This window comes from Anabrus simplex, chromosome 1 (genome assembly GCF_040414725.1).
Source record: "Anabrus simplex isolate iqAnaSimp1 chromosome 1, ASM4041472v1, whole genome shotgun sequence".
Taxonomy (NCBI): domain Eukaryota; kingdom Metazoa; phylum Arthropoda; class Insecta; order Orthoptera; family Tettigoniidae; genus Anabrus; species Anabrus simplex.
In genome coordinates this window covers 799,832,162-799,850,469 of record NC_090265.1, presented here as the reverse complement: position 1 = coordinate 799,850,469, position 18,308 = coordinate 799,832,162, and the positions used below count along the sequence as shown (strand labels likewise).

Here is an 18,308-nt window from a genome sequence, read left to right as displayed (position 1 = left end):
ATGATCTACGCCCTGACGAGAGAAATGTTCTTCCTAGAAGAATTAAGGATCAAACTACAACTACCTTCCACCGGACCGTACAATGAACTAATAGCAGAAAGAAAACGGAAAGCAGAGGAGATAGACTACAATTTCTTTGGGACGGACGCAATGATATACAGGGATTGGACCGGGAAGAAGCAAATACAAAGACGTGCTATCATTAGGCTAACGATACATGGGTTTCACCATAAACTATGTGTTAACAAAAAGTTTCATCAAGCAAATGATTTGCACATCATGCGGCCAGAAATGTGAACAGTATCATTTTACGGTTTGCAAGAGCCGAACAAAATCTCTATGCTCTTACAGCACGGAAAATTAACAAATACATTGCATTTAAAAAGTAAATATTTCATCAATAAATAATTATATAATTAAAAATAAATAATATTTGTTATAGAGAATTTATTCAAAACTATGTTTTAATTGAAGCTAAAAGATTTTCTTGAAGAATTTATATTACTCAAACATTCAAATTTAAGTTTTGTTTCAATTTATACTGTAGAACATTTATTGCTTTAATTCTCTAAAATATATATTTTTAATATCAAGTACACTATCCATAGGCTATCTGAGATTCACTATTGGTTAGACGAACGTCCCCTGTGCATATGGTTCTGGGCTCAATTCCTGGTGCATTCAGTTGGCATTTAACAGCACTTAAGTATGAAACACTCGTGTATATATTTTCAAATAGGTACAGCCGACTGCACTTACAAATTACCACATGGATTCGTAAGACAAAATAAATATTTCCGTCAAAATAAAAGACGTTCTGAAACAATGATACGGTGATACTAAACCTGAATTACTAACACATTGAAAAGAACATTACGACTATCATCATCATTTTAAAATTCCAGTTTTCCTTTCTGTATTATTGGGATTAAAATGAAAATCCACAGCTTAGAATGAATGAAGCCCCCATCTAGTGGCGAGGATAGGAATTGTGCCGGCAGCCGAAGCCTGTCGCACTCCTCTCGGGCAATGTTTAATGAATGACAGATGAAATGAAATTATATTGGAGAATGTTCCTGGAATGAATTATGACAGAGAAAACCGGAGTACCCGGAAAAATCCTGCACCTCCACTTTGTCCAGCACAAATCTCACATGGAGTGACCGGGGTTTGGACCACAGAACCCAGCGGTGAGAGGCCGGCGCGCTGCCGCCTGAGCCACGGAGGTTGCTCTTATTGAGATACATTTTGTTATTAATGGCGTCCTCCAGTGTCCTTCCCCGATCTGCAATGTCTATCTTTACGATGTCCATCCAGTAGATTCTTGGTCTTCCCAATGTCCGTTTTCCTCCCTCATATCTCCAAGTTAGCATAAGCTGTCCTTGTTGGCTTCATCCTCATTACATGCCCAAAGCACTCCCATCTGGACATGCTGACCCGATCTAACAATTATGTCTCAATACCAGCTTCCTTTCTAACCACATCATTCCTTAACATGTCTAATTTTGCTTTTTGAATTGTGGACCTTAGGAATGTTATCTCAGATGCCTGCAACCTTTATGAGTCCTTCTTAGTGAGGGTGGAGGTTTCAATACCATAGGTTGAGATTGGTATGAAGAACTGACTGAACATCACCAGTTTTGATTTTGTTGGTACTTTTGGATCCCAGAGGAGTGTTCGTACTTGCTACTTCTGCACTCTATTTGCCACCTCCTTTGTGGCTAGTGTATCTTGAAATATTACATTGCGTAGGTATGTTAAGTTTTCCACACTTTCTAGTGGATGGTTTCCTAACACGGTGTTCGCTGGTCGTCCCTCTCTGTTTATTGCAATCACTACTGTTTTGGGTTCGCTCATTCTGAGATTGGATTTCTGGAACTTAACCTTCCATTCATAGAGTCTCAACTGTAATTGTTCCTCGGTTTCTTCCCAGGTCATAACATCATCAGTGAAAGCCATTGCGTTTAGTTCACTGTTGATTTTTGTTCATTACAACTGTAGAAAAGAAAATTAATAACTAAAAGACAATAACAAAAATAGAAATGTGTGGATACAATGGATAAATAATCCTTCAGAACCATAAGGGATATATTTTGTAGATTGTGAGTGTTAAACCCACCTTCTTGAGGAAGGAGCTTGTTCCATTAAAGGAGGTTCCTCTGGCTCCAAAGGGAAGACCCTTCACTTCCCATATGCATCCAATTGTACTGTAGATCCATTACAGTACATAGCTGAAGCCTCAAATGTCTCTTGAGACCAACAAAAGTTGAAAGGTTGTGTGTCATCATCATCATCATCATCATCATCATCATCATCATTATTATTATTATTATTATTATTATTATTATTATTATTATTATTATTATTATTATTATTATTATTATTAAGAAATGTTCAATAAATCATGCCCTAAAGTACTAATTGTTGTAACATATTTTGTAGGTTGCTCCTGGAGCATTGGAACACTTTGAGACTGCCATGCGAGATCCTGTCTACTATGGTATCATCAAACATATTGTTGATCTTGTCCAACAGTACAAGAGCCAGCTCAAGAGCTACACTCGTGATGAGGTAAGTGCCTGCTTTTTTAAAACTCATTTTAGCAATATTGGCTTTGCAGTTCAAAGTTATGATGGCTGATGACGTAGAACAAACGTCAGATTACAACCTTGTTCAGGAAAGATGGAAAGTTTTAATACCTTTAGACTCAACAGTAAAGATGTTGCAAAAAGTATGAGTTTTTGTCCATGGAGCAGAAAAGACTGACAATTAGGAGATGAATATGTTTTTTTTAAGAACACAATTTATTTAAAAAACTTTAATGACTTATACATGCATGGGATTGGGTCATAAATTGTAATTTTTCTCAGTTTATTTGTCTTTATAATAGGTTAATTTTAACTGCAAGTACACAACGTTTTAATCCTTCAATTTTAAGAGTGGCACACAACTACACTTTACTTCATAAAACATTTTAAGTCAGTTTATAAACACACATTATTTTTAGCATCTTTTAACAGTTACATAATTCATTCCCATCGCAATTTGCATCCCTTGAAAGGAACAGATACACATCGACATTTCACAATCAATAGATGCAGCTCCTTGGTCATTATTGAAATATTAACCAGTATCAAAGCCTACACAAACATGTGAGCAGGGTCTGAGGGTATTCAGCCTAAACAATGAACAATAAATAAATAAAATTATTAATTATAAATTTCCTTATTGAGGATAATTATTTCAAGTTCCCTATAGGAATCCAACTCTATATCAAGAATGTTGCAAATATGATTGTTGTTTGAAGATTTTATTCCAGCCAAAGGCATATAAACTGATAATGTCTTTGCCAAGGGCTATAGCACAACTAATTCTGAATGGAGAAATAAGACTCTTTCTAGAGCATACAAGCATGAAATCATCTACTATAAGTTCACAGTAAATCTATGCATTTACTAGGTAGATATTTTCTCATTCTCATTACTCCTTAGCCTGCAATATCAAGGGGACATAAAGAGGCTAGTGATATGCCTATTCCCACACTTGAATACCTTGGTTGGAAGGGCAATCACATTTTCACTACTCAAAGACATGCTTCATTTGAAATTATCAATATTTTGTAATAATAATAATAATAATAATAATAATAATAATAATAATAATAAACAAGAAACACCCATTCCGTAGGAAAAACTTCATGAAATAGCGGCAAGAACAAGTCTGCAAATTTCATATTCAAAGACAAAGCATATGGAAGGTACAAAATCAGGATTTAACAACCATCCTCTAATCACTAGACATGGGCGAAAATCTCCCAAGTAGATAAATTCAAATACAGTACCTAGGCGAAATTAGAAGCCAAACGGGATAAATCAGCAAGCAAACAAAGAAAGAATTACAAAATTACAAAAAGCATACAAAATTGTCTAGAGCAGATACAATAAAAAATGCATATCCGAAAACGCAAAATTATGACACTACAACACACTTGTCAAACCAGGTGCCCTTTATGCATCAGAAACTCTGATTGATGGCAGATCACAAATAAAAATCATCGAAAAATAAGAGAGGAAAATTCTAGGACCTAAATGCAAAAATGGTATTTGGATGAAAAGGAAATCACAGGAAATCACAGAAAAAATCACAGACACCATTAGGGAAAGAAGATTAAAATTCTATGGTCACTGATCAGAATGGATAATTATAGGCTAACAAAGAAAATTCTAAATATCAAAGCATGTCTAAAAAATTCACAACTGGCTTACAGAAAGAAACAAAGTCTTCCGAAAATTGTATAAATGAAGAAATCTTGCAGGAAAGAAAAAAATTAGAAATCTCATAAACAAACACAAATTTGCTGAACATCCTAAAAGACAAGCTACAGGATGAATAGAAGAACGCAAAAAGGAACACAGCGAAAGGATGAAGAGATTTTGGAAAGACAAGAAAAAACGTTGTGCTATATAAGTTCATACGCGCTCCTCAGTTGGGCATAACGAATCAAATAATGAAAACAATAATAATGTTATTGGCTTTACGTTCCACTTTCACACGTGCTCCTTGGTTGGGCATAACGAATCAAATAATGAAAACAATAATAATGTTATTGGCTTTATGTTCCACTAACTACTTTTCGGTTTTCGGACATGCCAAGGTGCCAGAATTTTGTCTTGCAGGAGTTCTTTTACGTACCAGTAAATCTACCAACACGAGGCTGACGTATTTGATCACCTTCAAATATCACTGAACTGAGCCAGGATCGAATCTGCCAAATTACGGTCAGAAGGCCAGCGCTTCAACCGTTTAAGTCCCTCAGCCCGGCAATAATATAAAGAGCTATGGCACATACAGCCCTCTAGGGATTGTTGCTTATCAAGATAACTGCTACCAGCTAGATGGCATGCAGATGTAGGAGAATCATGTAGTCAGTGTGACAACATCCTCAGCTGCATTGCTCAGCTTTCGTGAATGGAAAATAACTTAGTATAGTAAAGTTAATTCATCCATCTTTCCAACACTTAAATTGGTGCAATTAACTGCGCCATGTGATTTTATCAAACCACACACGGGTGACTGGAGTGGGACTTTGATGCTGATGATGAAGATGATGATGATGATGATTTTATTGTCACTATGCAATTGACACAAACGTTCAAGAAATAACACAAATCCCTCCCCATAAAACCAGTTTTCTTTGAGAACGATTTAGCTTCTTGACTTGAAATATCTATTTTTTTCTTTCTTCCAACAAAACTGAAGTACTGATTTTTCTTTCATAATCTAATTAATACCTCACTTGTTTTTGCAGTATAAATAACACATAGAAAATATTTAAAATTAAAACTGAAAATTACTCTGTGTCTGATTATTCTTGCAGCTCATCGTTCCTGGAGTTAAAATAGAATCTGTTGATGTTGACAAACTAATCACCTACGAAGACGATTTTGAATTCAACCTCAACAATGCCGTCCAGATCGACTCAATCGATGAGGCTGAGAAGTTGGATATCCGCATCCGTCAGAAACGTCTAAACCATAAGCCAATCTCTGCTCGCATTGTAGTGAACAGTGACAAAGATATTAGAGTAATGGTCCGTGCCTTTGTTGGACCTAAGTACAACTACCTAGGCCAAGAAATGACACTGGATGAGAAAAGACATTACCTCGTTGAAGTTGACCGCTTCCCATATGACAGTAAGTATAATTACGCTCCACTAGTTATGTTTGCCCTAATCTTGGCACTCAAGAATATATCTCTGCTGTGGCTCTGTAGCTATATTGACCTCAGAGTACTAGGGAGAAGATTCCTTGCATGTAGACTTTTCTCAGAAAAAAATAGCTTATAGATATAATGTTTGTTGTAGGCATCCACAAGGATTTTATCTATCTGGGAGGTGAATTATATGTCGATAGTAATTAAAATTTTGATTACAATATTAAATGCAAGGAATATATGCATTCTTTCTTTTTGAGCAATTATACATGCCCTCCTCCGGTTTCCATTACCAGTGGGTGTTGTTTTTGGGTTCTTTTCCAGTGATATGTGTATTGTTCCAGGAAAATAAATATTGTAATATAAGTTCACCCGACAAACAATTAGTCACCCTAGTGGACACGCACAGATGGATCGTTAAGCCTGTACAGATGGCGCAGCAAACGAGTCTCGTGCTCAACCGCACGCGCACTGCCTCTACGTGACCATACGGCAGTAACGATAAGTGAGACACTGAGGTTTCAAGCGGACAGTGAACGTCAACATGGGTAGATGTAAGGATGTGACAGAGTGGCAGAAAGGGACAATTGTGTGTGTCTATAAGCAGTGGTGTACTACACGTGGCCGCGAAACACAATGTCAGAATTATGTCAGAGTTTATAATTTTCGTGTTCCGTATTGATGACAATATAATTCGTTCAGATAAATGAGCTAATACAATAAAAAAGTTAGTACTTCAATTTACTTTAATCATGGTACTAGTTTCAGCTTATTGATATTAGGCCATCATCACCCATAAGGTCTTAAAACATAAGCAACTAAGATCTAATTTAACATCAGTTTATTCTATCTAAATTTTTCACCAATTGCTTTTAATTTTATGCAAGTGTTCAACAAATTATTTATAGCTCTTCAAGACAGTTATTTATATTTATTGAAGTATACCAACACATCATAAGAATGTTCAAGTGTTGTGTTACATCCTCAAGTCAGTAGCTTATTTCTGTGTATATGGAATATTAGATCAGAACTATTTTCAAGTAGTATCTATTTTTGTTATACTCGTATGTATGGCCAAATAGGTTTTAAAGTGTTTTAGACATATGGCTGATGATGGCCTAATATCAATAGGCTGAAACTAGTACCACGATTAAAATAAATTGAAGTACTAATTTTGTATTGTATTGATTAGGTGGATTACATCATTTATCTACAATAATTAGTCAGAATTGTAGTCGGACAAAGATCCTGACTGAGAAAGACCGGAGACGCGTTTTACGGCTTGTGAATCAACAGTAGGTGACTGTCCGGCTCCATGGCTAAATGGTTAGCGTGCTGGCCTTTGGTCACAGGGATCGCGGGTTCGATTCCCTGCGGGCTCGCAAATTTTAACCATCATTGGTTAATTTCTCTGGCACGGAGAATACGGGCGCCTACGGGAGTCAAATCAAAAGACGTGCTCCTGGCGAGCCGAACATGTCCTCGGTCACTCCCGGCACTGAAAGCCATACGCCATTTCATTTTTTTCAGTAGCTGACTGACAGAACGTAACGTGATCTGACAAATCACGTTTTTGCCTGTATTCCAATGACGCACGTCGTCGAGTGCACCAACGGCCAAATGAAGCATTTCATCCTGGATGTGTGCAAGGTCAGGTTCAAGCCGGAGATGGATCTGTGATGTTTTGGGAGTGTTTTTCGCAAGATGGATTGGGCCTACTCACTGAGGTGACCACTAACATGAACCGGCGTGTTTATATACCCATTCTGAATGATCAGGTGTTGATTTTCAGTCAACATCCACATGATGAGTATGCTATTTTATTTTTGTTTGCTAGTGGTTTTACGTCGCACCGACGCAGATAGGTCTTACGGTGACAATGGGATAGGGGTGGGATTCATTCATTCATTTCGGCAAATATATCTATTACTCTCGTCTTGAAGTCAGGCGTCACAGAAATTTCTTCTCTATAGCTAGAGTTCTCAAGTTAGACAGTCTCTGGTTGGTCATCCAATTCCTTAAATATGTTTTAATTCATTTGAATGCACTCATAGCGCGTTCACTAGAAACTGACTTTAACGGAATATACAGCATCAAGTTAAGCAACTTTTTTTTCCGTATGCGTACTCTAGAGTACCTTATTAAGACTGGAAGCCAATAGTTATTGGGGTTATAATACCGCAACTAATATTGGCGGGCAAGAAAATGCACGTACTTGAAGGGTTTTGATGCTGTCATTCATTTATTAGGTGTAAGTTTACTATACTTCGTATTTAAATATTATTAATTTATTTTTAGACGTGTCTTATAATAAAGTAAGTTCAAATTAATAACATTAAAAGCATGTCTAAGATGGTAGCCAATAAGAGCACCTTTATAAGAGAGATCCAAATACTAGCCAATGAGAGCAAGAAGAGACGCTGGTAAGTCTGTCGACTGGGCAGAGACATCTCGCTATAAGAAAGTCATAGTTCCATAGTCAGCACCTACAGATAGAGTTAGTGTTGCTCTATCTAAAAGCTTTGAAAATCAAAGGGAAAATACACAGAATGGACAGCGTCTACTTTCGCCTACGTGCTTCGTGTAACTAACATTGCCTTAGCATTGCCGAAGTGAGACGAAAATAAGTAAAGCGGGGAATACAATAATGTCACGAATTTGGAATTATTTAATGTTCTAAAAAGTATGAATTAACTAGACAATATGTTTTTCACAAAATGTTAAGTGTACACGCTGTCTACCCTGTCCCCCCTGACACTTCGCCCCTGGTAGGTGAAGCTTTATCTTACCCTGCAATAATTAAGAGGGGAATTCCTCAAGGCAGTATTATCGGACCTTTATGTTTTCTTATATATATAAAAGATATGAGTAAAGAAGTGGAATCAGAGGTAAGGCTTTTTGCGGATGATGTTATTCTCTATAGAGTAATAAATAAGTTAAAAGATTGTGAGCAACTGCAACGTGACCTCGATAATGTTGTGAGATGGACAACAGGCAATTGTATGTCGATAAACAGAGTTAAAAGTCAGGTTGTGAGTTTCACAAATAGGAAAAGTCCTCTCAGTTTTAATTTCTGCGTTGATGGGGTGAAAGTTCCTTTTGGGGATCATTGTAAGTATCTAGGTGTTAATATAAGGAAAGATCTTTATTGGGGTAATCACATAAATTGGATTGTAAATAAAGGGTACACATCTCTGCACATGGTTATGAGGGTGTTTAAAGGCTGTAGTAAGGATGTAAAGGAGAGGGCATACAAGTCTCTGGTAAGACCCCAACTCACCGGGATTACCTGACTCAAGAACTGGAAAAATCCAAAGAAAAGCAGCTCGATTTGTTCTGAGTGGTTTCCGACAAAAGAGTAGCGTTACAAAAATGTTGCAAAGTTTGGGCTGGGAAGAATTCGGAGAAAGAAGAAGAGCTGCTTGACTAAGTGATATGTTCCGCGCTGTCAGCGGAGAGATAGCGTGGAATGACATTGGTAGACGAATAAGTTTGAGTGGCGTTTATAAAAGTAGGAAAGGTCAAAATATGAAGATAAAGTTGGAATTCAAGAGGACAAACTGGGGAAAATATTCATTTATAGGAAGGGGAGTTAGGGATTGGAATAACTTACCAAGGGAGATGTTCAATAAATTTCCAATTTCTTTGAAATCATTTAGGAAAAGGCTAGGAAAACAACAGATAGGGAATCTGCCACCTGGGTGACTGCCCTAAATGCAGATCAGTATTGACTGAATTGATTGATTGAAAAAGCTAATTAACTGTTGTATTCCTGTTCTCAGTTGTTACTGGCAAGAATGAAGTCACGCGAAATTCACGAGACTTCAGTCTTATCACACGTGACCAACTCACAACCAATGTGCTCCTGAAGAAGATTGACAATGCTTTAGATGGCACAGAGCCTCTCTACATTGGATCAGTAAGTACCTGTAGTCAATGCTTTATTACATACTGTACCTTTTTTCACACACTATAGATATATAGACACATTTATCAAAACACTGGTCTCTTTTTTTTTTTTTTTTTTTTTGACCAAGACGATCTTTCTCACAGCTGTAAAATGTTAACTCCTAAAGTACTCAGGACATAAAATAATGTGCAGCCAACATCTGAAAATGTCTAGTGCCTAGGAGATGCCAAAAAGCAGTAATTCAGATATTTTCATTTTATGAATGTCATAATTTACAAATAGAGACTTCCTGGGGAAACACTGACTTCTGAGGATTAAAACAATTCATTACAAACAATCATATCTTTATATTAAGTTACCAGTATGTTATATTAACAGATTAGCCCGCCTGGTGGGCCCCCGATGAGGGTGGGCAGTATCTGCCATGTGTAGGTAACTGCGTGCTGTTGTGGTGGAGGATAGTGTGATGTGTGGTGTGTGAGTTGCAGGGATGTTGGGGACAGCACAAACACCCAGCCCCCGGGCCATTGGAATTAACCAATGAAGGTTAAAATCCCCGACCCGGCCAGGAATCGAACCTGAGAACCTCTGAATCGAAGGCCAGTACGCTGACCATTCAGCCAGCGAGTCGAACAGCCCGCCTGGTGGCCATGATCGCTAAGGCATTGAAGTCTAAGCGGTCTGACACCGAGGTTAGCCGGTTCGAGTCTCATTGGTCGGAAAACATTTTCACCATCAGAATGTTGGCCGGTTGGGTAGGGGAGGAGGTGGTATACAATTTATAATCACTAGATTGCGTGCCAAAAGCCTGGATAAATTCCAAACCTCTCTGCAGTGCTCATATGGAATGAGGGAGTATGACGCTGTTGGTGGTGATTCGTCCGTCGGATGGAGACATTCAGCCTCGATCAGCCCCTTGGTGCTATTCGACAGGAGTAGGCTACGTGCCGGCACCGGGTTTCACCCTCTCCCTTCCTCGTATCATATATCACGTCAGTCATTTCATCTCATTGACTCCTCTGATGAGGTTGACGTCAGAAAGGCCATCCGGTCATAAAAACCCGCCACGACAGATTCATCTAACCTCACCTCATACCCGATGCCATAGAGAAACAGAACAAGGATTGGACAAACAACAAACAAACATGTTATATTAACAGATTAACAGACACTGTAATTTAAAGTCGAGTAAAAGATTAATTAGCTTGGTATTTCACACAAAAAGTTTTCTATGCACATTCTCTTCTAATCTGAAGTGATTTGCCACTAGCTTCTAAAAATGTTACACAGGAAATAAGCCAAAGATGAAAATACAGTACAGCAGTAAATCTGGCAGTTGTTGTGGACTAGAAGTAACTACGATGTTAAAGAGCGCGTTCCTCTTCTGGCGGTGTCTTTTCTGACAAAGTTTGACAATATTTACTCCTTCGTCTGCCACACACATTTGGGAGCTCATGTTATTTTCGTACTGTACTGAAATTTAATGTTTTTGAACCACAACATTATTCTTTCAGGTGCTGTAAAAGTTACTCGTTTGATAAAATGTAAGAGTAAGTAACTACATTAGGGACAGGAATTTCTCGCGCTTGAGAGTCTCAAGTCCGGAAACCAACATCTAGAGAATTGCATAACCCCTCTCAAGTCACTCTCTGTGTGCATGTGTAAAGGACAGCATGAGGCTCGAGATGTTTTAAAGGAGCACATTTTTGGTAATTTCTCGAAACACATGTAGATAAAAATGTTAAATTCCTTGTCTTCAGAGTACCACGTATTGGATCTTTGGATTAATATCACTGTATATTTGTAAAAAGGGTTCGACTCATTGGCTGAATGGCCAGCGTTGGGGCCTTCGGTTCAGAGGGTCCCGGGTTGGATTTCCAGCTAGGTCGGGGATATTAATCGTGCCTGATTAATTCTTCTAGCCCGGGTACTGGGTGTTTGTGTTTGTCCCAACACTTTACTCTTCATATTTAGACAACACACTACACTACCAACCACCACAGAAACACGCGATAGGAAAGGCGACAGGAAAGGCATTCGGCCGTAAAAGAGGGTCAAATCTATATGTGCAACACAATTCGTACCCGCGACCCCACAAATGTGGGAAAAGCGGAAAAGAAGAAGATATTTTCAAAAAGGAATTTAGCAGAACAAAACTCGAGTTAGGAACTGTTTAAAAGCAAACTACATACTGTATTGCCGTTGATGCTTTCACGGCTCGTACTTATAGACATGATACTGTATAGGCTTTTGGGCTTGTGCTGTGTCAAGAAAATAAGGCAAAATTCTTTACGTTTCACAGGGAACTGTGCTCTGCATCAACAGAAGAAAATCTCGACTTTCCACAGGAAAGACTTCTTAAACAATGACTTTTTTGAAATTTAGGCGTTATAATAGAAGTGGAAATGGTACGTTCATTCGTCACCAGATGGCTCCCCGGACGTGGCACAGCGCTAGCGTTCGAAGCGGAAGCTGACCGAACCATCAGAATCAGACTAAGAGGGTCACATAACATGCGAACATAACATATGACATTGACAGGTGTATAAAATTGACACAAGCCTGGAATGAAACATGAAACGTTCCTCACCGCCAGCTGACACATAGAACACTCCCTTCTGCCCATGGTATATAGAAACCAAACCAAACCCCATAGCGCAACAGCCCTGAAGGTTCATGGCCTACCAAGTGACTGGTGCTCAGCCCGAAGGACTGTAGATTACGAAGTTTCACGTGGTCAGCACGGCGGAACCTCTCGGCTGTTATTCTTGGGTTCCTAGACCAGGGACACCATCTCACCATCAGATAGCTCCTCAGGCTGAGTGGACCTCGAACCAGCCCTCAGATCCAGGTAAAAATCCCTGTCCTGGCCGGGAATCGAACGCGGGGCTCCTAGTAAGAGGCAGGCATGCTACCACTACACCATGGGGCCGACTTACCCATGACATATATACAACACAATTGGATAGGTTGACACAGCAATGCCTGTATTTTCCTCCTCACTGTACAGATGACAGTGCATTCTTCAAAACCCTACGGATTTTCAGGATGTGGGTCTGTGCCCACATATATTCTTCTTCCACAACTTTCCCACATCTGTGGGCTTGCGGGTGCAAACTGTATGTTATTAGGCCCTGTTTTACGCACGGATGTCCTCCCTGACGCCAACCCTATATGGAGGGATGTAACCATTATTGCGTGTTTCTAGTAGGTAATGTAGTACGATGTCTAAATATGAAGAGGAGAGTGTTGGGAAAAATACAAGCACCTAGTCCGCGGGCTAGAAGAATTAATCAGATGCAATTAAAATCCCCCACCAGGCCTGGAATCAAACCTGGGACACTCTGAACCGAAGGCCTCAATGCTGACAATTCAGCCAATGAGTTGGACTCTGTGCCCAGAAATCAGTTATATAAAAGCCTATTTGTGATTTAATTTTCTGCGGGAAATCCTCTTATGCCTGTAAATGACATCCAAGGTAATTGTATCTCCCTTGAATGCTATCAGTTCAAGCACTTTTAAGTATTTATCTACTTTGCTCCTAGAACTTCTAACTAAAACACATAAGAATAAATGTTCAGTAGCAACAGAGACAGAAATATATCCATATCAGATGCGCCTATAATTTTCACTTTCCTCTGCTGGTGTATTTTTCATTGATATAGAGTGGTGCTGTAGAACCTCCATGGATTAGGCGGCAGCGCGCCGGCCTCTCACCGCTTGGTTCCGTGGTTCAAATCCCGGTCACTCCATATGGATTTGTGCTAGCCAAAGTGGAAGCGGGACAGGTTTTCTCTGGGTACTCCGGTTTTCCCTGTCATATTTCTTTCCAGTAACACTCTCCAATATCATTTCATTTCATCTGTCAGTCATTAATCATTGCCCCAGAGGACTGCGACAGGCTTCGGCAGCTGGCACAATTCCTATCCTCGCCGCTAGATGGGGTTTCATTCATTCCATTCCTGAGCCGGTCATATGACTGGATTTTCATAGAGTGGCTCTCAAGTTCGTCTGTAGATTAACAAATCACCTTTTGTACAGAACATTCTACATGTTCTCTTGTCATGCTTGCTTGGGTTATCCATGAAGACAGCATCTATCATTTCTATCCAATTTTAACCCGAGGTATTGTTATCTGACTGGAGCATATTTCAGTGTGAGCAGACAAAGTATCTTAATAAAAATCCAATATAAAATAAGTACACAGGTTCATTTTTTAATTCTTCATAATACAAGGTCCAGAAAGGATGTCAGAGGGTTTTTCAAATTTAAAAATAAGATGTACAGTACTTAAATATACAGTATGTTGAAAGTCAGGTTGTGAATTTCTCTAATAGGAAGTGTCCTCTCACTTTTAATTACTGCGTTGATGGGGTGAAATATCCTTACAGGGATCATTGTCCGTATCTAAGTGGGACTATAAGGAAAGATCACATAAACGGGATTGTGTACAGATCTCTGCACATGGTTATGAGAGTATTTAGGGTTTGTAGTACGGATGTGAAGGAAAGGGCTTATAAGTTTCTGGCAAGACCCCAAGTACAGTATGGTTCTAGTGTGTAGGAACCTCCCCAGGATTAGTTGATATGAGAACTGGAATAATCCAAAGAAAAGCAGCTCACTTTGCTCTGGGTGATTTCCAACAAAAGAGCAGCGTTATGAAAATGTTGCAAACTTTGAACTGGGAAGACTTGGGAGAAAAGGGACGAGCTTTTCGAATAAGTGGTATGTTCTGAGCTGTAAGTGGACAGGTGGTGTAGAAGGACACTAGTAGATGAATAAGTTTGAGTGTTATTTTTAAAAGTAGGATGATCACAATATGAAGATAAAGTTGGAATTCAAGAGGAAAAATTAAGGTACAGCCCCGGCATTTGCCTGGAGTGAAAATGAAAAACCATTGAAAACCATCTTCAGGGCTGCCGACAGTGGGGCTCGAACCCACTATCTCCCAATTACTGGATACTGGCCGCACTTAGGCGACTGCAGCTATCGAGCTCGGTAGAGGACAAATTGGGGCAAATATTCATTTAGAGCAAGAGGAGTTACAGATTGGAATAATTTACCAAGGGAGATGTCCAATAAATTTCCAAATACTTTGCAATCGTTTAAGAAAAGACTAGGAAAACAACAGATAGGCAATCTGACACCTGGGCAACTGAAATGCAGATCAGTGGTGACTGATTAATTGATATTTATTGGTTTATTGAAAAGAAACATTGTTTCCATTTTTTGATTCGTTATGCCCAACTAGGAGTGCGAGTGAACTTATTTATCACAACGTTTGTTCTTGTCTTCCCAAGCCGTAAAATAACAGCCAGGAACTATATTGAGGCAACCTCTAAGGCTCAATATCTTAGTTGTATCCCTAAGACCGACTTCGATCGATCTCCCCACTATCTTCAACTTGTTAGCATGATGGAAATATCAGTTGACAAAACAATTACTCCAGGCCCTAGTACAAGTACCTACTAGTTTATCTTGGTCATCAGATTCTGGGGGACCAAGAACATCATGTGGGAATGAATCGGAGTTTACCAAATCATTTCCACCGAAGCAAAAACACTTCATAGTTACTTCGAACATCAACACATTACTTAAAACTGACAAATTAAAACAACTAACAGAGATTGTGGCCATTTAATAATGACCAGGAAGAAATGTCTTGGAATAACACTCTCCAAATAAACGATGTTCATTATTTCTCACACACTCTTTCAGTCTGCTCCTGAAGTTCTCCATAGCACACTGTACCATATCTTCCTGTATCGTCAATATTTTGTAATGAGTTGCTTCCTTGAGATCATTCATTGTGCGGTGTTTGGCCTTACAAAGTTTCCTTTTAAAATAGTCCGAAAGAAAATTGCCAAACACACTGAGAATGAGCGAACAAGCAGGCCATGGAACATCACTGTGGCGATAAATGACACGTCCAGGGAACATATGGTTTAAAACTGCCATTGAAGCCTTAGATGTGTGTGCTGTTGCACAAGTTTGCTGGAACCAAGCTGACCTGTATCAATGCACTATCAATGTAGTTCTAGTGCTAGGAAGTTGCTTAACATTGCAATGTAGTGATCCGAATTCACTGTAATGGCATGACTGTCATCATCACAAAAATATGGTCCAATTATCCCAAAGCTGCTCATACACAACACACTATCACTGTGAAAGAATCACTCATGCAGGATATGTGGATTCGTGTCTGATCAGTATTGAGAGTTCTGCTTATTCATAAACTGGAAAGATGGAAATGTGCCTCATCACTCATTATGATAACCATGTCATCACTCTTAATTTCCAGCATTTTCACTGAGAAAGCTCTTTGATCTTTGCAATCATGAGAACTCAACTTCTGCGCAACGAACAGTTTGTAGGTGTGGAACGTTAAATCCATATGCAGGATTCTCCTCACTGGCTGTTCAGAAAGACGCGGTGTTATAGGGCTGTTCTGAAATGCTTGCCTCACTGCCTGGATGTTCTGGGATGTATGGGTGGTTCTTGGCCTTCCTATTGATTTCTGTTCAGTTGCCAAAGCAGTTGTTCTGAAATTGTTAACCCACAGCAATATCGCGTTGTGGCTGGGAACCTGGCCATGTCGACCCACATTCAAATGTTGCCGAGATCTAGTGACCTGTCTTTAAAAATATCTCCATAGCAAACACCTAGTGCATAGCGTTCTACACCTCCGTCACAAATAAAATTGTATGGAAAGTGGAGTTCATTCATTTTTCTCCCATTTGTGTGTACCTTTCCTAGCCGAAGCTACAGCAGATCTTTTTATCAGACCCTGTATTTGGAGTTTGTCAGAAATTTTAAAAATATAGAACAACTCAATTCAGTGTGGAAATGAATACTAACAATTGAAATTCTTCTATATTACAAGTAATAAACATACTTAAATACTGCTTATAAGTATTCTTGCTAAAGACTGAAATGGAACCATTTAGTGAAGTGAATGTAGATGTGTCCGCCTCTGTGGTGTAGTGGTTAGTGTGATTAGCTGCCACCCTCGGAGGCCCGGGTTCGATTCCCGGCTCTGCCACGAAATTTGAAAACAGTGGTACGAGGGCTGGAACAGGGTCCACTCAGCCTCAAGAGGTCAACTGAGTAGAGGTGGGTTCGATTCCCACCTCAGCCATCCTGGAAGTGGTTTTCCATGGATTCCCACTTCTCCTCCAGGCAAATGCCAGGATGGTACCTAACTTAAGGCCACGGCCGCTGCCTTCCCTCTTCCTCGTCTATCCCTTCCAATCTTCCCAATTCTCAGCAAGGCCCCTGTTCAGCATAGCAGGTGAGGCCGCCTGGGCGAGGTACTGGTCATTCTCCCCAGTTGTATCCCCGACCCAATGTCTCATGCTCCAGGACACTTGAGGCGGTAGAGGTGGGATCCCTCGCTGAGTCCGAGGGAAAGACCAACCCTGGAGGGTAAGCAGATTAAGAAAGAAAGAAAGTATGTAGATGTATGGATGAAGGTCTTTGGACGTTCTAATTATTAATAGAAATTAGCAGAGAATCTAGGTTTGGTTCCTGTCACTTCAATCATTAAGCTTATTACCAAAATCACTTCAAAAAGTAATACTCTTTAAAAGTTCTCTATACTCAAACAACAATAAGATTTTGTGATCTGATTTGACAACCAACTAGATTCTGTAAAGATAACACCTGCCATTGAATATTACATTAATAATATTTATTTTTAAAGTGTTGTTTTCAGGAGTACCGTCACTGTGGATTTCCTGAGCGGCTCATGGTTCCCCGTGGTACAAAATCTGGTTTTCCCCTCTCTGTCTATGTTGTCATCACACCATACGAAGGTGAGGACTTAAAGTCCTACCGATCTGTCATCTCATGCGGAGCAGGAGTCGACTTCATGGCTGCAGACAAACTGCCAATGGGCTACCCCTTTGACCGTACCATCTATGAGCCCCACAACTTTGTCATCCCCAACATCTACCAAAAAGAGGTAGTTGTATTCCACAAGACCCAAGAAGAGATCAATAAGTCTCAGTAAGAACTTTTTAAAAATTTCTGAATTTTCAAGCACAGAAATTCTTCAAATCTCCATAGATTTCCGTAATTCATTATATAAGTATACAGAAGCATAGACTGAAAGAAATAAAGACTGATTTTTCACAATAATGTTTGATTTCATGCAAACTATCCCATCTTTTATTAATAAGTTTCCATTGCTTTATCTCAACAGCCAAGAGCATTGTAATTGTCAGCTAAAGAAATTTGTCCGGCATTTGTCATAATTTACCTGCGTACCAGGAATGATTTTGGGCCAGCATTTACATACATACTCAGGAACTTAAACCAACAAACCATTCTAGCAATTATCTACACTAACTGTCAGAAAAAATTACTGCACTGTGAGATTTGACCACATGCAATCAATATGTGGACAGCTGATGATGACTGTTACCTGTAACTGCTTCATTTCTCATCTTCTCATCCATGATTATGCTTAACCCAGGGACAGATGACAAGAGTACTACTATGTTCCACTGATATTACGTAATATTAGTTTATCATAGGTATTCACAATCTGATATTCAAAACAGATCTTATTTGAGAATTGATAGTACACAGATTGGTCATCCTATGTTAAGCAACATCTTAATGATAACTTGATGCTAGAAATCTACACCCTAGAAGTGACGAATGTTCTTTTCCTAAATGCCAG

General features: G+C 39.2%; 1 protein-coding gene across 1 annotated transcript in view; it reads left to right on the top strand.

The window, feature by feature from the left end:
- LOC136857003 (hexamerin) overlaps positions 1 to 17,758 on the top strand; it is a 43,863-nt gene extending 26,105 nt beyond the window's left edge. Inside the window, exons 5-8 of the mRNA XM_067135338.2 lie at positions 2,443 to 2,571; positions 5,378 to 5,693; positions 9,495 to 9,631; positions 17,337 to 17,758. Coding sequence (XP_066991439.1) covers positions 2,443 to 2,571; positions 5,378 to 5,693; positions 9,495 to 9,631; positions 17,337 to 17,633 — 879 coding nt within the window. The 3' untranslated portion in view covers positions 17,634 to 17,758. The remainder of the gene's footprint in view (positions 1 to 2,442; positions 2,572 to 5,377; positions 5,694 to 9,494; positions 9,632 to 17,336) is intronic.
- The last annotated feature ends 550 nt before the right edge of the window (positions 17,759 to 18,308 follow it).